Source organism: Molothrus ater, chromosome 9 (genome assembly GCF_012460135.2).
Source record: "Molothrus ater isolate BHLD 08-10-18 breed brown headed cowbird chromosome 9, BPBGC_Mater_1.1, whole genome shotgun sequence".
In the NCBI taxonomy this organism is placed as follows: Eukaryota; Metazoa; Chordata; class Aves; order Passeriformes; family Icteridae; genus Molothrus; species Molothrus ater.
The window spans coordinates 4705853-4729694 of record NC_050486.2 but is presented as its reverse complement, the minus strand read 5'-3'; the positions used below and the strand labels follow the sequence as shown (position 1 = coordinate 4729694).

The window sequence follows — 23842 nt, the reverse complement described above, 5'->3', positions numbered from 1 at the left end:
CTTTTCTTGCTGCTGTCTTCACTAATAACATGCTAAACAAATCTTTGCACATAACTCTCAATTCATATTCATCCCTTTTCTCATTAAACAGGAAACCTTCCATTTTAGCCATCAGTTACCATTTTACCTTTCCTAATTTTCTTTGCTAAATCTGTCTTTTCTTTGTCCTTTTCCCACCCCATCCCCAGTGCCGGCAGCAGATGGGCAATCCTGCCTGACCCAGCTTTTGTGGGGGTGAGAGCATCACAGAGACCATGGAAGGAGAGTGGAAAGAGCTTTGCAGGAAGCTGCAAGCATCCTCACTGGGCTGCTGAGGACCAAATTAGCACCTTCTCACCCAGTTTTTGGGAAGACAGGTCAGTTTTTCTCACAGAGGTTGTGATGCTGCAGTTATAAATTATAACTCTGTTGCTTTTAGCCTTTGGGAATGGGTTTTGGGTTTGTTTGAGGTGTGGCAATGTTTCAGCATATACCCAAGCAAGCACTGCTTGCAGGGCAGTAAAGGACACAGCACCCTCTGCCTAATTTTAGGGGGAAAGGCAATGATGGAGACTCCAGAAAGGCCAATTTTGGCAGCTGATAGGCAGGAACATGACTGTGACTTTATGTCTTAACTCATGGATTTGAGAACTTTAAAGCCCAGAGAAGTACATTCCTTCCCTACCCAAAACCCTGCATCCAGGAACAGCCATCCTTTTGCATCTTATCTGCCTTTAAATCCCAAAATGTTTCCATGTATTTTTAAGTTTAAGCTTAAAAACAGAAAAAAGAACCAATGGTTTGCATTTATTTGCTTCACGGGGATGCTGTTCAGCTAAATTCCTGAGTAATAAAATGTTGGAAAGAGCTATTTTTTCCTACCAAAAGCTTTACTCTGATATTTTTCAGCTTTAATCCTGAATGATCAGCTGATGGTGACTGCAAATTATCCCAGGGTCTATACCTGCATTGCATGAGCTTCACCTTCTGACACAATTTGCATGTGGATGTAGCCAACATCACATCAATAATCTCCCTGCAACTCTTTGGAAATGACAGAATTGAGTTATTTAAGGCAATTGGGCCCTTGTTTTGTGCTGTGCAATGATACTTCATAGTTAAGAGTATTTAAAACTTTGGGGCCAAATTCTGCAGTTCTCCACTGCCCAGAGCTGCCTTTGATTCCAGTGCAGGTTTTTGTACAAGTGAAAACATCATAATTGAGCCCTTAATCAGCATTTCTTTTACTGCTGGGGCTTGAATGCTCTTATAAAGAGGCTCCATGTACAATTCAAGCTGTACTTGTGGCTAAATGGTGTAGAAATTATGAATATAGCCTAAATACTTGATGTACAATTTTTGTTGCTGTGCACAGAAAATATGGGGTATTTAGGGCAACATTTTTATCCTTTCATCTTTTCTGGCAGGGTTTCTACCTGCTCGTCACTGCGATTAAAATTAAAATTCCATGGCAGGAATGAACTGTGCATGTGACTTGAGGGGGGGGCTGAAGGTTCTTGTCTGAAAGCCAGCAGCTGCTCACTTTGATCCAGGCTGCTTTGGGGAGCTTAGTGTAGAGAGCAGGGCAAGGAAAAGGAGGAGGAGGAGTAGGAAGAGTCATTGTAGAGGAGATGGAAAGGAAAAAGAGGGTGCGACAACAAGAGTGAGGCTGGAAGGTTTTTTTTTCACATCACTGGATTTTTTTGGGGGGACATTTCTTTGAGGACATGCATTGACACAAAAACTAATGGGAAAATGCAGGCTGGCAGTCTGGGGAGTCTGGTGTGCAGCACAGAAATGGCAGACACAGGCTGGGTGTTTGGGGAAGGGGGTAATTGGAAATGGATTTAGGATGCTCTCACTGGGTGCACCCTGCAGTGCCAGGGGTGTGGCAGCAGTACCTTGGGGATGAAGCTGATCTCCCAGCCGTCCAAGGGGAAGGAGAAGGGCTCCCACTGCACCTCTGCTGTTGTCTCTGTGATAGTCTTGAACTTCAGCCCCTGTGGTGTGGCGAGGTCTGCAAGGGAGCAGGGGGTGGTGAGCAGAGTGGGGTGGGTGTGCACATGCTGTGCCCACCCTGCTCCCCGTGGGTATTTTGTTATCTGGGCAACAAAAACAGGGAAACTTTTGGTATCTCTTAGCAAAATTCCTCTTTCCCTGCTCCACGTGGGTTGGAGGGAAAAGAGGGAAATGCCTGCACCTATGGACACTGAAGCATCCCACTGCATTATCATGTGAACAGAGTGAATGATGGGTCTGGATAGTTTCTGTTTTTCCCTGCCCTCTGTATCCTTATCTCCAGGAAACCCCTTTGGAGGTTGGCATTACAGCTTGATACTCCTGTTTTCCTCTGTGCATCATGGTCCTGGCCAGGACTGTGCTTCTCCTGATGCACAGCAGCATCCCCTCTTGCTGCACCATCATGGGGAGGCATCACAAGGAATCATCTGTCCAGGAGGAGAGGAGAACCTGAGACTTCTGTGTTATATTGTAGTATTTTCTCTGAGGAAAAAAAATTTATGCTTTGGGCCACATTCTGGGGGCTTCAATCAAACTCTGGAAGCTTTTTCTGTTTTTTTTAGACATCCAGATTGTCATCCAAACTGGTCTTTCTGAAGAGGATGGACACATTTCTTCCTTTCCTATATCCCTATAGTGATACAATTTTTTTTTTTCTTCTTTTTGAAGGCTCAACTTTCTGCTGCTAGATGGCTTTTTTGTAAAAAGTGAGCCAGCTTGAGCATCCCCTCAGGACACCTGGGCAGCAAGCAACAAGTGCAGTAGGATACTTACTGGTCATCACCCTGGAGGTAACAGGGGGTGCTGAAGGCATCACTGATGACTGCATAGATGCTGACATTGTAGGCAACACCTGGCTCCAGATCCGTGATGGTGATGCTGCTCCAGTCCCCAGGCACCCTCTGCTGGAGCTGGGTGCCCCCTGGCACGGCAGGCTGGTAGGACACCACGTACTCAGTGGCTGCCCCGGGGCTGTCCCAGGCCAGCTCGATGGAGCTGTCGCCGATCCCCGTCACCCGCAGGTTCTCAGGGGGAGACACTGGTGGGAAGGACAGAGGTATGGAGAGTGTCAGTGTGTGCCTGGCTTATTCTTCCACTCCTGTGGGAGGCTGTGTAGGTCTGCTGGTGGGCCACGGGCACAGGCTGGGGGTTATGTGATACCTGTGGTTGTCTGGACAGCTATAACAAGGTAAAGGCTCAGGAGAACCTGTTGCACTGTTTAGCCCCCATGCTGGGATGTGTGGGGATTATAAAATTAGAGAGTTTTGGGAAAATTGTAAAAGATAGGTTTTACAGACAGTAGAATTGTGATTAGAGTTAAGTAGTAGCTATAAAATTGGTTAGTAGAAAAATTAGGTAAGAAGTAGAAAAGTTAGGATCAATAGAACAGTGGTTTGTGTGCTAACATTTGTTTAGAGTAATTTTTTAAGATGTAGAAAAGTATATTTAGTAAGATATTAGGAATTTCTAAGCTTAATAATGAGTTTTGTGCATTGTGTTTTAAGGCTTACAAGCAGGTATTATATTATAAATAAGCAAGCCTTGTTTTAACCAAAGGTGTGTGTGCTTATAGTGGCTGGATGTAACCACTGTCAATGTGCTTTTGCTTTGTGTGATTGGTCAAAAAACTTTTAAAGTGAGTTGTAACATTAAGTTCTGTGTCTGCTGCCTGGGATGTGAGCTGCTGGCATCTTCTCATTGTCATAACTATGTAATGAGACTGATGCTGGAAAACAAACAGCTCAAGGCACATTCCTAGCAGTCTCATCCTGTTTGTGATTTGTACATAGCCCCAGCTGGCTGGGATGAACCTCACCAGCTTTTTGCTCACCTCCCAGACTGGATGCTGGAAAATAAATCAGCTGATGCTGGAAAATAAACCAGCTCAAGGCACGTCCCTAGCAGTCTCATCCCATTCATGATTTGTACATAGTCTCAGCTGGCTGGGATGAACCTCACTAGCTTTTTGTTCACCTCCCTAGCTTTTTGCTCACCTCCCAAACTTTTGTCTAAGGTGTCTTTGGGGACAGGGATAATGGGGAGGGGGCACTCAGTGTGTCCTAAGTGATGCTCTCTGTGGGTATGGAGTTGATGCTGGAAAATAAACCAGCTCAAGGAACATTCCTAGCAGTTTGTGATTTGTACATAGCCCTGGCTGGCAATAGGATGAACCTCACCAGCTTTTTGCTCACCTCCCAGACTTTTGTCTTTGGGGTGTCTTTGGGAACAGGGATCACGAAGGGGGTGCAGTGTGTCCTAAGTGATGCTCTCTGCAGCCATGGAGCTGATGCTGGAACATAAACCAGCTCAAGGCACATTCCTAGCAGTCTCATCTCGTTTGTGATTTGTACATAGCCCCTGGCTGGCTGGGATGAACCTCACCAGCTTTTTGCTCACCTCCCATGGTGTCTTTGGGGACAGGGATAACAGGCAGGTAGCCACACTGTGGGACCTCAGTTTATCAATCCTAAGTGATGCTCTCTGCGGGTATGGAGCTGATGCTGGAAAATAAACCAGCTCAAGGAATGTTCCTAGCAGTCTCATACTGTTTGTGATTTGTATATATTTGTACATAGCCCCCGGCTGGCAATAGGATGAACCTCACCAGCTTTTTGCTCACCTCCCATGGTGTCTTTGGGGACAGGGATAACAGGGAGGTAGCCACACTGTGGGACCTCAGTGCACCACTCCTAAGCGATGCTCTCAGCCAGGTAAGGATTCCTCCCAGCTTCACGGCGCTCCTAGGGGACTCTGGGCACCTGGAAACCCTTGCTTATGCACCGCTTAGCCCTGCCTCGAGCCCCCGCCCGCCCTGCTCTACCTGCGGAGCAGTCGTGCCCGCCGTAGCCCCTCTCGCAGACGCAGAGCCCGTCGCGGCAGAGCCCGCGGCCGCCGCAGCCGGCGGGGCAGCGCTGCCGGCCGCAGTCCGGGCCGCCGAAGCCCTCCTGGCACTCGCAGGTGCCGTTCACGCAGCGGCCGCGGCCCGAGCAGTCGCGGGGGCAGCGCAGCTCCGAGCAGTCGTCCCCGGTGAATCCCTCCTCGCACACGCACTCGCCGTCCACGCAGAGCCCGCGGGAGCCGCAGCCGGCGGGGCAGCGCGGCTGGGAGCAGTCCTCGCCCCCGTAGTCGCTGTCGCAGATGCACTGTCCCTCCAGGCACACGCCGCGGCTGGAGCAGCCCCCGGGGCACAGCGGCTCCGAGCAGTTGCTGCCCGCCCAGCCCTCCGTGCACACGCAGCTGCACGACTCCAGGCTGAAATTCCCGTGGCCGCTGCACTGAGGGATGTAATCCAGCTGCCCTGCAAGGATGCGGGAGCGAGGGTCAGAACCCGGCGAGTGGGAGGTGGGAAAAGGTCGGGGTTGGTCTCGGGTCAGCCCTCGGAAGGGCTGGAGAAGGTGTGGGGCAAGGGAGGGATAGTTCTCTCTCTGGTAAACTGGTGGCTTTGGGGCTGAAGGGGGAAGAATTGGTGGGGTTTGGGTGGATCTTTCCCTAGGGAGCAGTGCCCCCATAACCTTGTGGTGGTGCAGGTGCTCCCTTTGGTTTCTCTCCAGCTCAGCACTCAACAGGCACTTCCCTAGACTTCTTACTGGGAAAAAACCTTCCCTGGAGAAACCCTCTGCACCAGCCATGCCTCCTCTGGTCTCACATCTACCCACTTCTCCTTTTTATAGCTGAGAGATCCCCAGCTGCTTTCTCTCTCCTCTACAAAATAGGTATGTACCCAAAGGCATCAAGCATCCTCATCCCTATCCTGGCAAACCTGACTGGGACAGAACTGCTGGCTTTGGGCACACTGAGGTTGTGGAAAAGCAGGGACAGCACAAGGCCAGCACCTCTAATGCCCCCTCTTTACCTGGCAGCCTTGCACAGGATGCTCTGGGGTGAGGAGGGATGATGGGGATGAAGGCAGCAGCCACTGACACTGCTAATGCTCCCCTGTTTTGCCCTGAAGCAGAACCATTGCTCCATCAAAGGGTTTATCCCAGGCAGGCAAACTTTTCCTTGCTGATTTTTACTGCTTTTCCTCATTTTTACTGCTTTTCCACCAAGGAAGGACAGAAACCCTTTCTGTGCTTCTTCCAAACCTTTGCACCCCAAAGACCCCCAAGCCCCAGGACTCTGTCCCCAGCTAAATTTTTCATCCTAGCTGACCTTTCTGAGCAGCTTTTCCAGTGGGGGATGTAGCAGATGCACACGTAAAAGCAGCTCAGTTACATGCTGTGCCAGACAGACACATTTGGGTTACTTTGCAGGACAATTCCCACCCAAACTGCAAATGTTGGGAATGCCAGTCAGGATCTCTTCAGATCTCAGCCTCTAGCTGAGTTATCAAAAGATGAGAGAGGATGCTTGTAAGTGTGCTGGAGAAAAGAGGCTTTCCTCAGGGAAAATTGCCTTGGGTGGTGGGGTAGGGATCCTGATTCCTTTGCAGTGCAGTGAATTGAAAGCAACTCTGGTAAAAATAAATGAAATTATTCCAGTTTTAGCTCGGCACATCTGTGATGGGAGTGGGGACTCCACCAAGCAATGAATATTTAATGGGACTGTCTATGCATGTTGCAAGTAACCCAAATAGGCCCATCAGAGTTTCAAATTAATTCCTTTAAAACAGGTTTCCCCATTGCATTTCCTGCGTGATTTTAACCCTCACTTTGCACAGACTGGTGTTTCCTGTTTTGCCTTAGTTATTAATGCAGCTGATGGATGTGGCACTGGGAGGGATGTGGGCTGAAGCCATGGCTGGGAACACATTGACTTCCACTGGCCACATGATAGATGCCAGCCCAAGCCACCCTGCTGTGTGTCCATCCTTGTTTCTCCCTCCCTGACCAGCACACCGTTGGTGGAACTCTTGACCTGAGGATTGATTGCACCCATTTCATTTTAGTGTGTCCTACACACAGAAAAATGTGTCCTTCCACTGGAAAAATCACACTAATAGCTGCAAAACTTTAAAATAAAAAAAAAAATGCAGTGAATATCTTGGGGGTAAAAGGGATGGTTTTAATTTCTCTTCCTTTCTGTTTCTGTTCTTGGTGTGAAAAGCAGTTTTCCCCTGGAAAGATGCTCTGTGTGCTTCTCCTTGCTTAGTGTTTTCTTCCCTGCAAGGAGCCCTGGTGTGCTGAAGCCACGAGCAGGGCTGGGCTGCATTTGGGATGGATGCCCTTTGGGACAGCCCCTCTTCCTCCAGACAAGGAGAACTATCAGTATGCTGGCTCCTGGGCCATGGAAATGCAGCTGCCAGCCCAAACCTTCCTGACCTATGTCATTTCAGCTGAGTGCTGCTTTTCTGACCCTGGGGGACAGCTGAGGTGGAACGAGGGGCTGCCTTTAATGGAGTAACCCTTGTGGGACCTCTTGGAAGTCCCCACAAAAGCACTTATTTTTATTCAGATGGAGTATCATGTTGATGGTATTGTGCCTTTTTTTTTTTTAATTTGCTTCTTTAATGTATTTTTAATCCTTTTTTTTTTTTTAAACTCAGCTTTTCAGATGTGTTCACTCTGCCTGCAGAGAATGAATGGGCTTATTGCCAGCTCCCATGGGGCTGCCTTCAGCCCAGGAGAGCAGCAGCTACATCTCTGCCTCCTGTCCCACAAGCAGTGGCAGATATCTAAGAGTGCTGGGAGGACTGCAGAGTTGGGAGATCCCCCTGCTCACCCCTAACCAGCTGTAATTTCACCCCCAAAGGGGGTTCTCTCTCCTTTATGGAGTTTTCACAGCGAGTGTGGCATGGGCACTCAAGTGACCAAAGCCCTCCCAGGGCTTTTCCTGCCTTAGAGGACTTCAGCTAAGTTTTTTCACTAAATCCACAGCCCCATCGTGGGTAAACACTGGTTTTCCTCTGTCACACTCTGAATGGCACCATCAGGTTTTGCATTATTTCTCCTGCCTCTCACTCAAGCCCTCAGCCCCCAGCAAGAGCTAACAGGATGGCGTTACTACCTGTGGCTGCATTTTCTTGGCAGCAATTGGAGGTGCATTGGTCCCGGAGGATGGAGACCTCCCTCTCCAGCATCTCAATCCTGCTCAGCAGCTCCTGCAGGGATGGGAGGGAGGTGGAGCACTTGCAGGCCTGCTTGGGCATGTTTATCCTGTGGGTGAAGGTGACCTGGCTCTCGCTGTCGGAGGTCTGCTCCGTGTACTCTGCCAGCCGGTCGTCTTCTGAACTCACCTCCTCGCCCGAAGACTTGAACATGGAAGAGCAGCAGCTGTCCAGGGGGATGTTGATGTTGTAGATGTGGTGGAAGACCATGGGCTGCTCTTTGGTGGGTGGGCTGCAGTTGGTGAGGCCAGCTGCCTCATCCACCGCTGTCCTCTCGGCCGGCTCTGTCGTCACCTCCAGGCGGCACTCAAACGGCTTGAGGACAGCGCCCAGCAGAAGCAAGTTGAAGCTGATGACCACACTCCTCAGGATCGGGTTTTCACCATCAGTCCCCATTTTCCTGGGAGAGGGAAGAGCCTTCCAAGCTAGTCTTGGTCAGCCAAGAGTAGGGAGGACCTGGGAACACAGAAGCAAAAGAGCATGGTTGGTGTTAGCCTCGAAAGTGTGCTCAGCACGGAGAAACAAAACCTTCTTGGCACTTATCTAGACACATGTGGGGCCAGTTTCACCCACATGCAGTCCTGCTGGCTTTGGTGTGTAGGGACACAGTTTGGTGTAATTGGGAGTGGGTTACAGCTGTGAGCAGCAGGTGAGCAGCACTGACAGCAATGAGCCATGGAGTGCCCAGGGGCACTGAGCAACCACCAAAGGGAACAGAGGGCACACAGGTGCAGGGCATCAACAGGAGGGGATAAAAGGCTGGGCTAAAGAACAAGAGGAGCAGATGCTCGCAGCCCTCTGAAGTGGTGTGGTGTTACTCTGTATGGGTTGAAGCTTTCTGAAATTGTGTGATGTTGCTGGAGCCTAAATCAACCCTCAATGGAACCCGTGGCTGGTGGGAGCACCTTGTCATAGCCCTTGAGCAGTGATGAAGACAGATTCTTGTTGTTGTTGTTTTTCTTTTTTTTTATTTAGGAAACAATCAATCTGGTGCTATCAAAGCACCAAATACTCATCTCTGGGTTACTTACCACACCTTACTTTGCCACCCTCTGCCAATGCTGCAACCTTGAGCAATTGCTACCTCTTGCTTCTAATGCTGCTCTGGAGCTCCTCTCCAGCTCCCTGGGGAGTATCCCTGCTTCCCCCATTACCCTCCTGCTGAGTGAAAATATATATTTGCTGGTTTCTCTCCAACAACACCTGGAACTCTCTTTTTTTTCTCCTGGTTTTAAGAAAAGCAAGAAAAATGGAAATAACTCTGCAATGGGATGGCTCTGACCATGCTCACAGAAGACAGGCTCTGTAAGTTGCAATTTGGGGCTGCATTCTCAGACCCTGAGTCCCTCAAGTCCTTCTCTGCTTTCTGGGCTCCTGGGTGGCCTTGGCTGACCCACAGGGAGACTCCTTGTCCCTGCACAATGGGGCAGGCATGACAGGGGAAGGGACAGGGACTAATGAACACTGACTGCCTCTGATTGACTCGTTGGTGCTCAAATCTCAGCACCCCCTCCTTGGCCTCTCACTTGGCTTTTTGTGTGTGCTCAGAGTGGAAGTAATTGTGGCCATGGGCCAGCTGCTCTGAGCCAGGCCAGTGCTGCAAAGGAAAACTCCTTGCAGGATTACAGGAGCAGCTTAGGCACGGGGAAATGAAATCCTTCCTCTCCCCCTCTGTGCATCCAGCTTGCCTCAAGAGAGACCTCAGAGCCTGTTTGTGAGCACAGCTGGATGGGGGAGAGGGGTTCTGTGTGGGTGCAGGAGTGAGGGAGTGGGAGATGGATGGTGGGTAAAGGAGGGCAAGCAGACACACAGAGCACTAATGACAGTGAGCAGGGTGGTTGGGCACTTAACCACTCTGTAACCCACAGACTGAGCCCATTCATCTGCTGCTAGGACCTGCCAGCCTTATTGATCTGAATCTCTTTATCAGTACATTCATTACAGCTGCCCAGCTCTCCCTTCTGAGTGGCATGTCATGGCATTCCCTCCTGCCCCTTGGGCAGGGCATGATGCTGTGGGAGTGCTGGCATCCCTGCAGAATGATGCTAAGGAGATTTCTTGTAATATCACTGGTTGGGCTCTTAGTTGTGAAATGGTGAAAAGTCACCACGGTTCAGGCTGGCCCCAGCTCAAACCAGGCTGAATCCACAGGGCAGGTGGATGCTCCTTGGAGTCCTCCAACCCAGAGCAGGCCAGAGATCCCTATTAATCCTCAGCTTCTTCCCAGAGGCTTGGGCTGGCAGTTCTGAAGCCCTGCCAAGTTTGTGAATGCATTCCTGAGCTCTGTCATCTCCATTCCCTCTCTGGTCCCGCTCTGCCTCCTGCTCCTGGTGTCAACAGTTTGCTTTTCCCTAAAGGACCCTGACAGTGAGCTCGGCCAGGGTGGGCTGGGAGGGCTCTGGGGCTGCAGGAGCAGTCTGACAGCTTCAGCTGTGTCTACTTGGGAAGAGAAGCTGCATGGATATTCCTCCTTTGGGTTCCTCATTTTCCTGTGCTCCTGATGCTTCCCAGTCCAGCTCACACTGCTGTGACAGAACCATTCAAAACCATTGATGTGGGGAACAGAGCCAGGACTGGATGTTTTTCATCCCTCCTTCACAAGGAAAAGAAGCCAATTTCTGTGTAATTTAACGTGTAAAATTGGTTGCACCAGAGCAAATTCACCTAGGTTGCTTTTAGTCTTTTTTTTTAATGCTGGCTTTGTTGTCCCTAAGTTCAGCTAAAGCTCCCAGCTGCAGCTGGTGGCCTTCTGGATGGCTTTGATCCCTTCATCCCTAGAGGTGGCCTTGGAAAAGCTCCCACCCAGGGCAGTGAAGGCAGCTTTGGGCCTGTCATTTTGCTGGTGTCTGCTGTCAATGCCCTTTTCCTTCACTTTCTGCTGGACTGGGACAATGCCTCTCCATCCCAGAGGGGCCTCTGTGTGACCAGGATGGGACAGCTGATCTCCAGGTGCCTCTGGCACAGCACAAGCTTGGGGCTGCTTCTATATTTTACCAGAACTGGTTACCTTTGGTTTGTTTTGCCTTTTTTTTTTTTCTTCCCTCCAGTCCCCCTAAAATATGGGTGTTTGAATTAAAGTTCAAATTAAAGAGTTATTACAGTTAATTATGAAGTTTGGCAGGCATTGAGCTTTTGGCTCCAAAGCATTTCAACTTTGGGGAGCTGTGAAAGAATCAATCTGCTGCAATTTCTCTGTGGTGCTCAATAAAAAATACAGGCAATAGAAAACTGAGAAAAATATTTGAGGGTTTTGCCAAACATGTACCACAGCAAAGCTCTCTCTTTCCCTCCCCATCAGCTTCTCTCCACCCAGGATTTGTGCCTTATGGGCCAGCAAAGGAAGAAACATAAAAACCCCATTAAATCCACAGCACATCCACCCTAATTATATCTTTTCAGTTATTTTTACATTTTGCTGATGGGCTGTATCTGTGTGAGCAGCTTTATGAGGATGAATGCAGAAGGAAACCTGTGTGTGGGGATGCTTGGAGCAGCTGTGCTGAGAAAGTCATTAATGGTGGGGAAAGTCATTGGGGGGTGGGGAAACAGCATCCCCCCAAAATGCAGCATCTGCAGCCCTTTTTTTATAACTTAGCAATGTGAATGTAGCAAATGCAAACTGGGCTCTTGCAGGATGGCTGCAGAGACATCAGATCTGCACAATGAGTATGATGCCAGCAGTTTTATCTGTGGCATTTTGTGGGGACAGTTTAACATTTGGGTTGTCCAACAATATTTCTAGTTTCGTGGCAGTTTTGGTGAATTGCTTTGGTTAAAAAAAAAAAAAAAGTCAAATGTTGCCTGGGAAGCTGCTTGAGAAAAAAAACATTTTAACACACAATATATGGCTGAAGAAACAAATATTTTTCTAAGGCACTAAAGATGTGAAAATGAAGCAAATGGTTTTTTTTTTTTTGAGTGAGAAACCTTTTAATCCACCCAGAGCATATAGAGAGGGATATGTCTGTATATATATTTATGTACATTTATTGCATTCCCTTTTTCTGAACACCAGGTAAACCCAAGCCCTGCTGTCTGGTGCAGATGCCCAACTGGAAAATCAGATCCATTTGCAGTTCAGGCCCGTGCTCATCCTCAATGCTGACCAACAAACCATCAAGAAACAGAGTTTGCTGCCTGCTTCCTTGGCATGGCAGAGGCAAGCAGGTATTTGCTGACAGCCAGCAGTCCCTGAACTGTGTGATCAGAGCTGTGGTGTGTTCCCTGCTGGAGCACAGCTGGCAGGAGCCAGAGCTCTGTGATGGATTTGCTCCCACTGCTGTTAATGGTGGGAGAGACCCCAGGGCATGGTGAGGTGGGAATCCTCTGAGTGTATCATTGGGATTTTTTGTCACTGACATATTTTATGAAAATCCTTTTGATAGGATATTTCTCTTGAGAAGCTTCAGCAAAGAAATGTAAACAATAACTATCTGATGGCAGAGGAATGTGGTTTGGAGGTTGCTCACCAACAGGTGCATCTTTGGTTGGTCTTATGTGGATTGTTTTTAATTAGTGGCCAATCACCATCAGCTGTGTCAGGCTGTCTGAGTCAGTCACAGGTTTTTTATTATCATTCTTGTTTAGCCTTCTGATGTCTGCTTTCTCTTTCTTTAGTACAGTTTTAATATATCATTTTCTTTTAATATAATGTATATCAAAAAATAATAAATCAGCCTTCTGAAACATGGAGTCAAGATTCTCATCTCTTCCCTCATCCTGGGGACTCTCAAACACCACCACAGGCTTTTGTGTTGAAAAGTGTCCTGCAGGCTTTCCATAAGCCAAAACTGCTGATGGATGGTTTTCAGGGCTGCCAAAACCAAGTGCTTGGTGCGCATGGTGCCTGCTCCATGCTCTGGCAGGATGCAGCCCATGCAGCTTTCCTCTGGGGTTCACTGGGAAGGAAATTCAGCTCCACGGTGTCCCTGGTTGGCTTCCCAGCCTTAGACTTGTCATTCCAAGGTGATCACACAGCTGGAAAACTGGTGTGGGTTGCATTGCAAACTCAGAATCCCAGCTCTGGAGTTTCTTGGGATCTCTAAAGTGAGGCTGAAGGACTCTGGTTTAGGGCAACTCATCATTCCCATCCACCAGCATCATTATTGCCTTGACACTGAAATCCCTCCTGGGTGCCATGTCCTTCAGCCATGGCAGGTGAGGGTCACCCTGTTTTTTTAAGTTCTTCTAAACCTTCTGATGTTTACATTCTTGTAATGAACTTTCTGACACACTTTATGTAAATAACTTATTGTTCTACATTATTTTATGGAGGAGGAGAAATTTTATAGAATGTTGGTTTGTCCAGTGTCCTTGGTGAGGTGGCACTGTCACCCTCCAATCCACTGTCACTTTTGGAAATCTATAAATGCTGGGAGTCAGAATTAAACTTTCCCTCTTTTTTATGTTGGAGAGGCCAGTGTCCATGTCATTTTATTTTGTATCCTAAAGCAACAGGTGAGGGTGTGTACATGGCAAGGCACTAGCACCTAGGGAAGGGGTCAATCACCATCCTTGGAGGGATTTTAAAAATCTTGTATATATGGCACTTGGAAACATAGTGGTATCTCCAGCTGCCATATATACAGGTTAGTGGTGGGCTTGTCAGTGCCAAATAAATAGTTGAACCCTGATCTTAGAGGTCTTTTCCCAACCCAAACAATTCTAGGATTCTCAGACCCTGTGGTCTGTGCCTTACTTTTGCTTTGCTTTGTGATTCAGCAAGAAACTCTTGTGATTTTCCTGTCCCACTGGAAAGAACTTGCACTTCCCACTGGAAAGAAGAATTGCTTTATTGCAGCAGCTGCTAATGGAGAAATAGTGGAAATAATTCTCCTCAGCAGCTGAAACTGCTGCAAATTTGTGTCATTAGACTGGTCTGCAGCAGTAGGATCCTCCTGAGCAGGTGTAGAGGTGCAGCATGTCCTGCAGGCCAATTCCCTGCTGCAGCCTTGTCAGGGGAAGCAGCCCTGGTGCCCAGTTAGGACTGATCTACTGATGGGTAATTTGTCTGTTTAAAAAGGTTTTCATTGTGTTAATTCCAGGGGGAGAGTGAAGGTCCTTGCAGTGTGTAAGTAAATGAAGCCTTCTCCCTTACCAACTCCTGCACCCTCTGCTTAACTGCAACCCTTATCACTCCTCTAAACACAGCCTGTTGCAGGATTTTGGGGAAAATAAAGGAAGTGGAAAGCTTAGAGAAGCAAACCATCCACTGTAACAGTGGTTTCTTGATTGCCAGATCCTGTGGATTTATGGGGCTGAAGCTGAGGACCAACAAGGAAACCTGCACCACGCCAGAAAACCACAACTGAGTGTTTTCATTTCCATCCCATGCTGTCACCATCAGCCTCAGAGGAGAAATTATTTTCACCCTGCTGACCAGTGACATGTTTAAGGATGAAATACTTTGATACTTTTATCAGTTTTCCCTAACTATATGCAGATGAATAGATGTATGAATCTCCCAACTGACTGCAAATTCTGCCAGTTTAAAAATTCACACACACCTCTGTCATTGCCACCTACGTTATGTATTGCTTTCATTACATATTCTTTTATTGAATTGCCATGGAATATATCAATAGCCTCTATAAACTCCCACAGGAAAGCAAACACCAGCTTAGTGCAGAGGTTTTGGGGGGAATCTCCTTTTATTTTCACAATCAGTCTGCATCCAGCACGACTGGCTTCACATCACCTCAACAGCTGCCTCCTGTGAAGTCTGTCAATCACCAGGTTAACTTTTATTTTAGTGATGGTGCCAGCTTTAATCTGAGCCTATCCTAGCATTTTAAAGAGCAAATTTTGGTGCTGTCTTCATTTATATATATATATGTGTGTGTATATATTTATATTTACAGGTACGTTATCAGCGTGTGTTTAAACACACGCCACAAAGGAATTCTTGCTCAGTGCAAAATTGGCTTCTGTGACTGGCTTGCCTAATTTTATACTGAAGACCAAGGTGTGTGCCCAATTTCACAGTGAGAGCTGTTAGCAGTGAGCTTGGTCTGGCCACTGCTTCCCTCTTCACCAGCCCCAGTGCCCTGTGGGCAATGCTGGGATGCAGCACAGGCTGGGAACAATGGTGTGGCACAGGATGGCTCATGGGTAAAGGCTTCCCTCTCTTCTCCAACACAAATATGAAGACCCAGAAGCACCCACAGTGCCCAGTGTCCTGCAGGAAGGTGACCCATTCCCCTCTGGGTCCAGGTGCACCAGCCTGGTCCAGTGGTGCCTGAAATCCCAGCTCCTAATGGGAGTTGCTGCCTGCTAACACTGAGATCTTCCATGTTGGGAGGGATGAAAGTTTGACTAGAAACTCTCACAGATATGTATGCTTAGCAGAAAGATTTTTGAATGTAGAACCTGAAGAAGGAATAGAGATGGAAGCAAGTTTTGATATAGAAGAAAAGAATTGCTGAGCCAGTCTGACTGGATAACCAAGGAGGCAAAGGGTGTGTTAGTTAGAAGGGGTTTTTATGGCTTAGAGCAAAGGATAAACCCACCTCAAACAAGAAGATGTTTTTACCAAGCAGAAAGAGAGCACAGGCAAACAAGCCTGCCAATGTGGCAAGTGGAAAAAAGGTCTCAGAATTTTCCACTGCAAGAAAACTGAAAAACAACTTCTAGCTGAAACTGTAATGTACTGACTGTTAGTGATTGGAGAACAGTAACATGAATATGGTAATTACAGTAGTTATGATAGGCTATAGATACAAGTTAAGGTATAGATTGGTTCTGCTGTATTAAGATGCTCAGCAAAGAAAAGTCTATAATGCATTGTAACCTAAATCAAAGGGTCTCCAGGGCTGCCTGCAGCTGGAGCTGACAGCTGTGGGCACAGCTCTGTCACCCACCACCCTGGACTGCTGTGACCTCTTGGATGGAATAAACTGCATTGTGGAGAGCCCCTGGAGTCCCACATCCCTCATTCAGGCTCTTACACTTCCACACCAACTTGTGAGGCTGGGCATGTGCTTTGAGATGTGACAGTGAGTGTTTGGTAGCCTGGCCCTTTGAGCACTAGGATTTGATGTCTGCTGGGGATGGCCTCAGCTGCCCTGCTGCCAGGACAGCCCTGTCCTTTGGGATTCCTGCCTGGGCAAACTCCTCACATCCTGCACTTCACACCATGCATTTATTCACAGGGAGCTGTGGAATGAATCTCCCTCAGCAAGCCTGCATGTTGCAGAAAGGTTCATTTCATCCTTACATGGTGTCTCTGGGAGTTTAAGGAGTTTCACCAGGGAGGGCTGGGGACAGAGGTTGGGATAGCTCCTGCTGCTGTTCTCACCAGCACCTCCATTTGCACATAGAGGGGCTTCTGGGTCATTGCTCCTGCCCTGAGCCTGGGGAGAGTTTAACTTTCTGAAGAATGATTTTGGGATGGAGACAGACCTTTCAAGATGCTAGCCTTCAGTGCTAAAGCTCTGCACTGTGTTCCCAAGCCCTGTGGTGGCCATTGTCCCTGCCCCAGCAGCTCCTGGAGTTCCACTGGAGATGCTGAGAAGCTGTAAATGAGAAATTAGCTGCAATTATGGAGCATCATAGGGCATAAATACCCTCTAAATCCTCTTTAATTACATGGTAGCACTTAATTACATGGCAACAAGAATGTAAGCACAAAAATAAATATTATTTCAGTTTTATCTTTAGCAGAGGCAATAGTAATTAATTTTGGAGGGTGATGTAGGACCTGCGTGGTGTGGACTCCACTGACACAGTTCTGCAAAGGTGCTGCTGCCCAGGAGAGACAAACCTCCCTTCTTCTCCCTCTCCAACAGCCATGACTTTGTCACCACTTCCCATTCCCCACTCAGTGTCATCCCTCTGTCTGTCTGTCTACATGGCGATGCACAGGCAGAGACTTGCAGATGTCAGGATAAGGCAGGACCTGTCAGTGAAGTGTCCACTCATCCTCCTTGTCTTAGGTGGGAAGATGTGGCTGGGGTGTGTGTTCTATCCCCATCTGTCAGAGGTGGGGCAGTTCTCCTCTGTTCATTGGGCAGTTTTCTTTATCTCTTCCACAGCCAATCCTCCCTCCAGGAGATCTCTGCTGTCCATGGGCCATTAATTATTAATTATCTTCTGTCCATGGCCAGTGAGTGTCCCTGCATGGCTGATCCAATCCCATCATCCCATGGGGAGATGCTCCGCCCAGGGGAGGAGCCAAGCATTCCTACCTGGATCCAGTCTGAGCTTTGGGACAGCACAGCAGCCTTTGCCCAGTGCATTCCCAGAGGAGCAGCTTCTGCTGCCCTGCATTGCCAGAGGGAGCCCAGGCCCATCTCCAGCAGCCCTGGAGCTGCAGAGGAAAACTCCCCCCTTGTGCAGGATCCCTGCTCCAGCAGAGCCACAGCTGGCACTGCAGGAGGGCTGAGCCCCCATGGGATGGGGCTGTGCCACCCCCTGACACACAGGGGGACAGGGACTGCTCTCACTCTGGCAGTGTTGGTTTGTACTATTCATTTGTATTTTTAACTTTCCTAGTACAGAACTGTTATTCCTATTCCCATATCTTTGCCTGAGAGCCCTTTAATCCCAAAATTATAATAATTTGGAGGGAGGGGGTTTACATTTTCCATTTCAAGGATATTAGGCTGCTGCCTTTCTTAGCAAACACCTGTCTGTTCAAACCAAGGCACTCCTGCATGGAGAAAACCAGGCATGAGAGCCTCCATGGTGACACTGCTGAGTCAGGGATGGAAAGAAGACTCCAGTGTTCAGGTGGATCAGAAGGCAAAAGGGTTTGATGAAAGTAGCTGGGTCTTTTTATAATGTGATTCCTAAGGTGACACTTGATTGCTCTCAAAGTAGAAACATCTTATATTATTGGTACTATTGGTGACTATGAATAGCACACTTTAGAGAACCATATCTACAAATAATGATTACAGAAAGAGAGATAATAATTGTTTGAATTCTTTTCTCTAAGTTTCCTACAGTTTCTTCACAGCTTCCCAGGATTTTCCTGGGAGAACCATGTCTCTCTGTTCAGAAGATATGTGATTTCTACACCATGGTTCATTCATCCCACCTCAGTTATGCTGTGAGCTCCCATCCCATGACCAGCCATGGGGATTTGGATCACTCTCAGCCATTTGGGCTTTTTTCCCCCTTTGCTCCCAGCATTCTGCTTGGGTGCAGTGAGTGCTTGTGCTTATCTGGCTGCTGCTTGGCTGTCACCTTGCATTAGAGTCTGCAAATCACCCCAGAGCTCCTCAGGGCTGAGCTGTAGTAGGATGCAAACCTGGCTTGGGATGCTTCTTTGCCAAAATGCTGCCACCCATTACCCCCAGCACAGACTGAGCATATGCCTTGATGAAGATTAAGGGGAGTGCAATGAAGCACAAAGTCACCTTGAAGAGCTTGGGTGCACCTTAGCCTCTGTCACCCCATACAAAAAAACACCTCATTTAAATGGAGAGCAGTGCTGTGGACCAGCAGAGGAAGAGCCTTACTACTTCCTTGGTTTTTTAAACCATAATTAGTGCATTGCAGCATGTTCCCCTGGGAACTCTGAGCAGGAGCACACCGGAACTCGGTTTGCTTTCAGTAAGAGCAGACCCACCTGCTGAAGTCAAATAAGCACAGGTTTTTTACTTGCTCTTCGGTTTGCCACATTGTTTATACCCTTACCCAAAGTCAGGGGGGTGGAAAAGGAAAGCTCATCTGGTGCATTTTTGATTAATTTCCCCTTCACATGTAATTTTACACCACAGAGATGAAGCAGAGCTGATGTGATCACAGTTGAGTATGCTGTGACTTTCCCCTCACGTGCTTTATAAGCCCCATACTGGAAAAAAATCAGATTTTCCTTTCTTTTTAATATATTACTCAAACTAAACAGCACGTCACAGTCAATTTGCATGCACATGCAACCGGGCAGGCAGCAGCAGGGATTGTGCTGTTTGAACCTTCCAATAATTGATATTTTCTACTTGCCTTCCCATTGTAATTTCCCTGGAATGTCAAGAGCAGCAGCAGATACTTGTGGAACAGATTTGAGGCTGGAACAAAGCTGCCATGGTGGACCTGGCTGAAGGGTGATTTTCCTTGGGCAAGGCTTGTTCCAGGCCCCTTTGGGGACCTGCAGCATCTCCTCAGGAGTGGGAACAAACTTTGGTCAGTGACCACAAGGAGCCTGCAAAGATTTTCTATCACATCCCATTGAAAAGACAGAGAGAAGATGAGCAAGCTGGAGCAGAGATATGAATCACAGTCCTGCTGCAGAGGCTTCATTTGATAAATAATGTATATGGAGTTTCCAGTGATAACTGCTTTCTTCCCACCCAGGCAGCCGGGCTGGGTTTGGATCTATTCCTCCTCCCAGGCAGTGTGACAGACCCTGTTTTGTCAGACAGGTTAATCTGGGGCTTTTCTCACCACTGGCCAGCCACACGCGGGGGTGTGGAAAGGAGCTGGCATTCCCAGACATGGCAGGAGGAAAGAAATTTGCTGGGGGTGCACATCTGGGAGATCTCCTGAGGTTAATGGGTGTATGGCTGAGAGGAGATGCGTGGCCCTGGGTCAGAACCCAGGACATCCCTCTGGCTGTCCTGGATGGCTCCAGCCCCTGCCAGGGGGCTCAGAGACCTTGGCACAGAGCCCAGGACCCCTGTGCCTTTGATTTTGCACAGAGCCTTTGATTTTGACCTATGGGAAAAAATTACCAACCTTATATGAGGATCTGCAAGCCACGAAAGTTTAAATAGAATGATAGTTTGTCACGGGGTGAAAAGTAGAATTTTGAGGTTTTTAGAATGGGGGCTCAGGGTCCCAAATGGAGGAATTTGGGCATGCCTTGTCCTTCTTTCTTCTTCTTCTTGGCCTCCATCTTCTGGGTGATGTTGGCATTTTTAGATTGGTTTAGAGTAGAAGCTCACTGTCTAACACAGGTGATAGGTATTGGAAAGTAATTGTAAATAGTGTACATGTAGGTTTAGTATAAAAAGCTAACACCACCCCAAGGGCAGGCACTGTGCCTCAACCCAACCTGCTGGACAGATCTCAACAGGTCAGAGAAAAAATGTTATAGATAAGAGAAAATAAGCAACCTTGAGAACCAGAACAGAGGAATCCTGACTCCTTCTTTGACTGCCAGGCTGGGAAAAGAGACTCTGACAAATTTTGGGGTCATCCAAGAGCCCTGGGCCTGCACATGGGCACCAACACCAGGATGCTGCACCCTGAGCTGCACCCTCACCCTGCTCCAGCCCCGTGCTGCAGAGCTGCCTTCCCCATCCCAGCACCAAGGCCCTCATGCCACCACTGAAATAATTGTTTTGTCTTCAGGCATGCTTTCCAAAGAGTCCATGGCACGTCCCACAGGTGGGTTCCCTCAGGAAAGATCTAGCTGTCACCTCCAGGACCTTGGGGGTGACAGCTAAATCACCTCTGGTTATCCCTGAGGAGCACTGGATAGCACTGGAGCAAGGATTATCCTTTGTGATCCCACCCTGCTGGTACAACAGCATGAAGTGAGGTGTTCCCATCACCTTCCCTGCCCAGTTTTCCTCCCCTTAGAGCATTTCCCCATCACAATGGGACAATCCAAACTACAATCCTTGTCCTCCCTTGTGTGACATCTCAAGCCATGGAGATGGGAAAATGGGGGCTGAAGGTTGGACTCTTTAGGGAGCAAAAAAAAGGAGGAATTTCCTCTTGCCTCTCTTGGTTTTGGGCTTCTGATGAATAGCAAGAGGGGATGGAGGAGGAGAGAGGAGGATTGTGACCAGTCCTGAGCCTCAGAGATCCTGGTGACTCCAGGATTTCCTGACCTGCAAGAGCTTGTCTGGCTTGAGGGAGCAAGAGGGGCTCACAGGTGTAGGACAGAGCTGGTCTGGGCTTTTAGGATGTACAATAGCTGTGGGTGTGCAGCTCAAATCCCAGATTTCCTTAGGTTTTGTCCTCCTGCCAGCTGTGATAGCCTCCATGGACATGTCTGGATCTGAGGAGCTGGCTGGTCACCTGCATGGAGCCACTAGAAGAATATAAAATGGCTTTCATCAAGGCACACCAGAGAAAATACTCTTCAGTCATTTTTATAGCAGGCCTTGAAGGCTTTGACTGGAGTGATTTGGTTAAAAATAGATTTGCTTCTGTTGGAATTTGGTGGAAAACCTGGGCTACCATATTAATGAAGGTAAGTGAGAAAACCCATCTCTCTTCCCATTTTACATCTCTGTGGAAGAACTGGAAATAGCTTCAGCACTTTTACTGCAGAGATAAAAAAGATCCTTGTGAGGGGAAAATAGCTCTAGTCAGTGTGGGCTTGCACCAGCTAAAGACTGGAGTTAGGTTAGGGTTTTATTGCCCTATAATAGGCAAGTGGCTCATCAAGGAATGGATATAAATGCAAAACATAATTTCATGGAGCCAGTGCACAGCATGAGAGCTTGGAAGCCAATCCACTGCTTTGCCATGTATTATATGTGAGAGCTTGGTTCTGCTCACTCTAATTCTCCAACTTGTATTAGTTCACAAGCAAACACTTAAAATCAATTTCAAGGCTGTTTTAATGCTGAAGAACTCTGTGGAGATCTAAGACTCAGGATGAAGGAGAGCTCCCACATCCTGTGACAGACAGTGATGAAGTCCCTTCATGAATGGGTCACAATTCACCTTTGGATTGACTCCTGTGGTCCCCAGTGTCCCAGAATTTGGGCTCAGCAGTTTGCATTTCCAAGACTTTCATAATTTCTAATCCAAAATTAACCAGAGTCAGTTGAAACACACTTTCTTTGCTGTCCTGTTCACTTCTGATCAAAGCAATAGATAAATGATGACAAATGACACACTGTGGCCATTTCAGTAGGGCTTGCTGAACTGAGAAATGAAATCTCTTGGGCAGCAATTGCAGCAGTGGAAACAGCCAGAAATATTTATATATCAGTGCTGGAGCACAGCAGTTTAGAACTGAGGAATTACTGGCTGCATCCTATTCCTACAGAAAGTGAGGAGCAAATGCCCCTTGATGCCTGCTGGGAGTGGGACAGCCCTGTCAAATCAGGCAAACTCAACCTGCAAACTGAGGTGGATTTGGACTGCTTCTCACACACCTGAAACAGAGCAAACAGGAGAGGGTTCAAAGGGATTTAATCCAAGGAATGGGCCCATGGGAACCTCATGAGGTTCAACAAGGTGAAGAGCAAAGCCTTGAGTCTGGGCTGGGGCAACCCCTGCTGTAACACAAGCTGAGGAAAGAAGGGATAGAGAGCAGGAAGTTCTTGGCAGATGAGAGGCTGGGCATAAGCTGACAGAGAGGCTCACAGCCCAGACAGTGACTCTCACCCTTGGTGGGCAGTGTGGGCAGCAGGTCAAGGAGGGGATGCCCACCCTCTGCTTGAGGAACCCCACCCCTGGAGTGCTGCACACCCCTGGAGGGCACCTTTACACCCCTGGAATGCTGCATCTGGCCCAGGGGTCCTCAGCACAGGGAAGAAAACCTGTTGGAACAGGTCCAGAGGAGGCCATGAAGAAGCTCTGAGGGCTGGAGCACCTCTGCTATTCAGACAGGCTGGGAGAGATGGGAATGTTTCAGGAGAAAATTAGGCTCCAGGGAGACTTTAGAGCACCCTCCAGTGCCTAAAGGGGCTTGAAGAGAGCTGGAGAGGGACTCTGGACAAGAGCCTGGAGTGACAGGACACAGGGAATGGTTTCAGAACTGCAAGAGCAGTTTCCTATGGAATACTGAAATAACAGCCCACAGAACAGCACCATGGTGGTGGGAGTTTACCTGGTGCTGCTGTCAGAGACTCAAATGGTTCATGCCTTAAACATTGCTGTGAAGGAGTTTTGTCCATGACAGCAAGAACTGTGTAAAGAAACCACATCCTTGGAGATGCCTGCCTGGAGCCTTGGGCTGTGGGTTAAACTGCCTGGATCAGACAAAGGGCACGCTCTGGTTCCACCATCTCAGCTCTGGGGAGGGGCAGACAAGGCTGGGGGCAAGGAATGCATCCACAGGAAAGCCAGACACAGCAGGAAACCGTCCCTGGCTGGGTTTGGGCTGGGGGGGAGTGCAGCCCACAGAGGCCAGGTTTGCACAGACCCCCCAAAACGAGGGGAGGAGGAGGTTCTGGGTGTGGGGTGGAACCAGAGGCACTGAGCTCCCATCCTCCCTTACACAGAGCAGCCCTGCTGGGAGCCCCCAGCCCCACAGAGGGCTATCCCCACATCCAGGGGGCATTCCTGTGGGGGCAGCTGCCATTTTTTCTGACAGAAAAAATGTCAGAACCCATCAAAGAGCCCCCAGAATGCTCCCCAGAGGCCCTGCACCCCGGGACTCACAGGATGCAAAGTGATGGCACAGACCCAGAGTCAAAGTGCATCCCCTGCCAGGAGAGGCACCTGGGCATCCCCACCTGGCCCGAGGTGGGAATATACATTAACCCTTTGCATCCTGTGCTCTCTGGGCACCCTCAGCACCAGAAAACCAGCTGGAGGATCATCTGGACACCAGTGGGATCCATGGAGGGGTGACATCTTCCTTATTCTGTCTCTGCTACTCTCTTTCTGTCCCCCCACGTCTTTCCTTTTTTTTTCTTCACCACTCTCTCTCTGTCTCTCACTTGCTATCAAATCAAATCCATACTATTGACTTTGGCATATGGTCCCATTTGCACCTTAATTCAGGCAGAGGCATTTCTAAGAACTTTATAAATTGGACCATAACAGCTGCCAATCTAATTTTCCACTCTAGACAGATATTTTAGAACTCAAAGCCCTCTTACTTCTGTGGAACTTTCTGTGCAGCACTTTTCTTTCTCAAAGTCCAAAATACTCCACTAAAAT

General features: G+C 48.3%; 1 protein-coding gene across 1 annotated transcript in view; it reads right to left on the bottom strand.

The window, feature by feature from the left end:
• The window catches only part of TNR (tenascin R), an 83801-nt gene that overhangs the window by 26896 nt on the left and 33063 nt on the right, over positions 1–23842 (bottom strand). Inside the window, 5 exon segments of the mRNA XM_036387662.2 lie at positions 1881–1996; positions 2773–2797; positions 2799–3037; positions 4820–5296; positions 7945–8500. Coding sequence (XP_036243555.1) covers positions 1881–1996; positions 2773–2797; positions 2799–3037; positions 4820–5296; positions 7945–8440 — 1353 coding nt within the window. The 5' untranslated portion in view covers positions 8441–8500.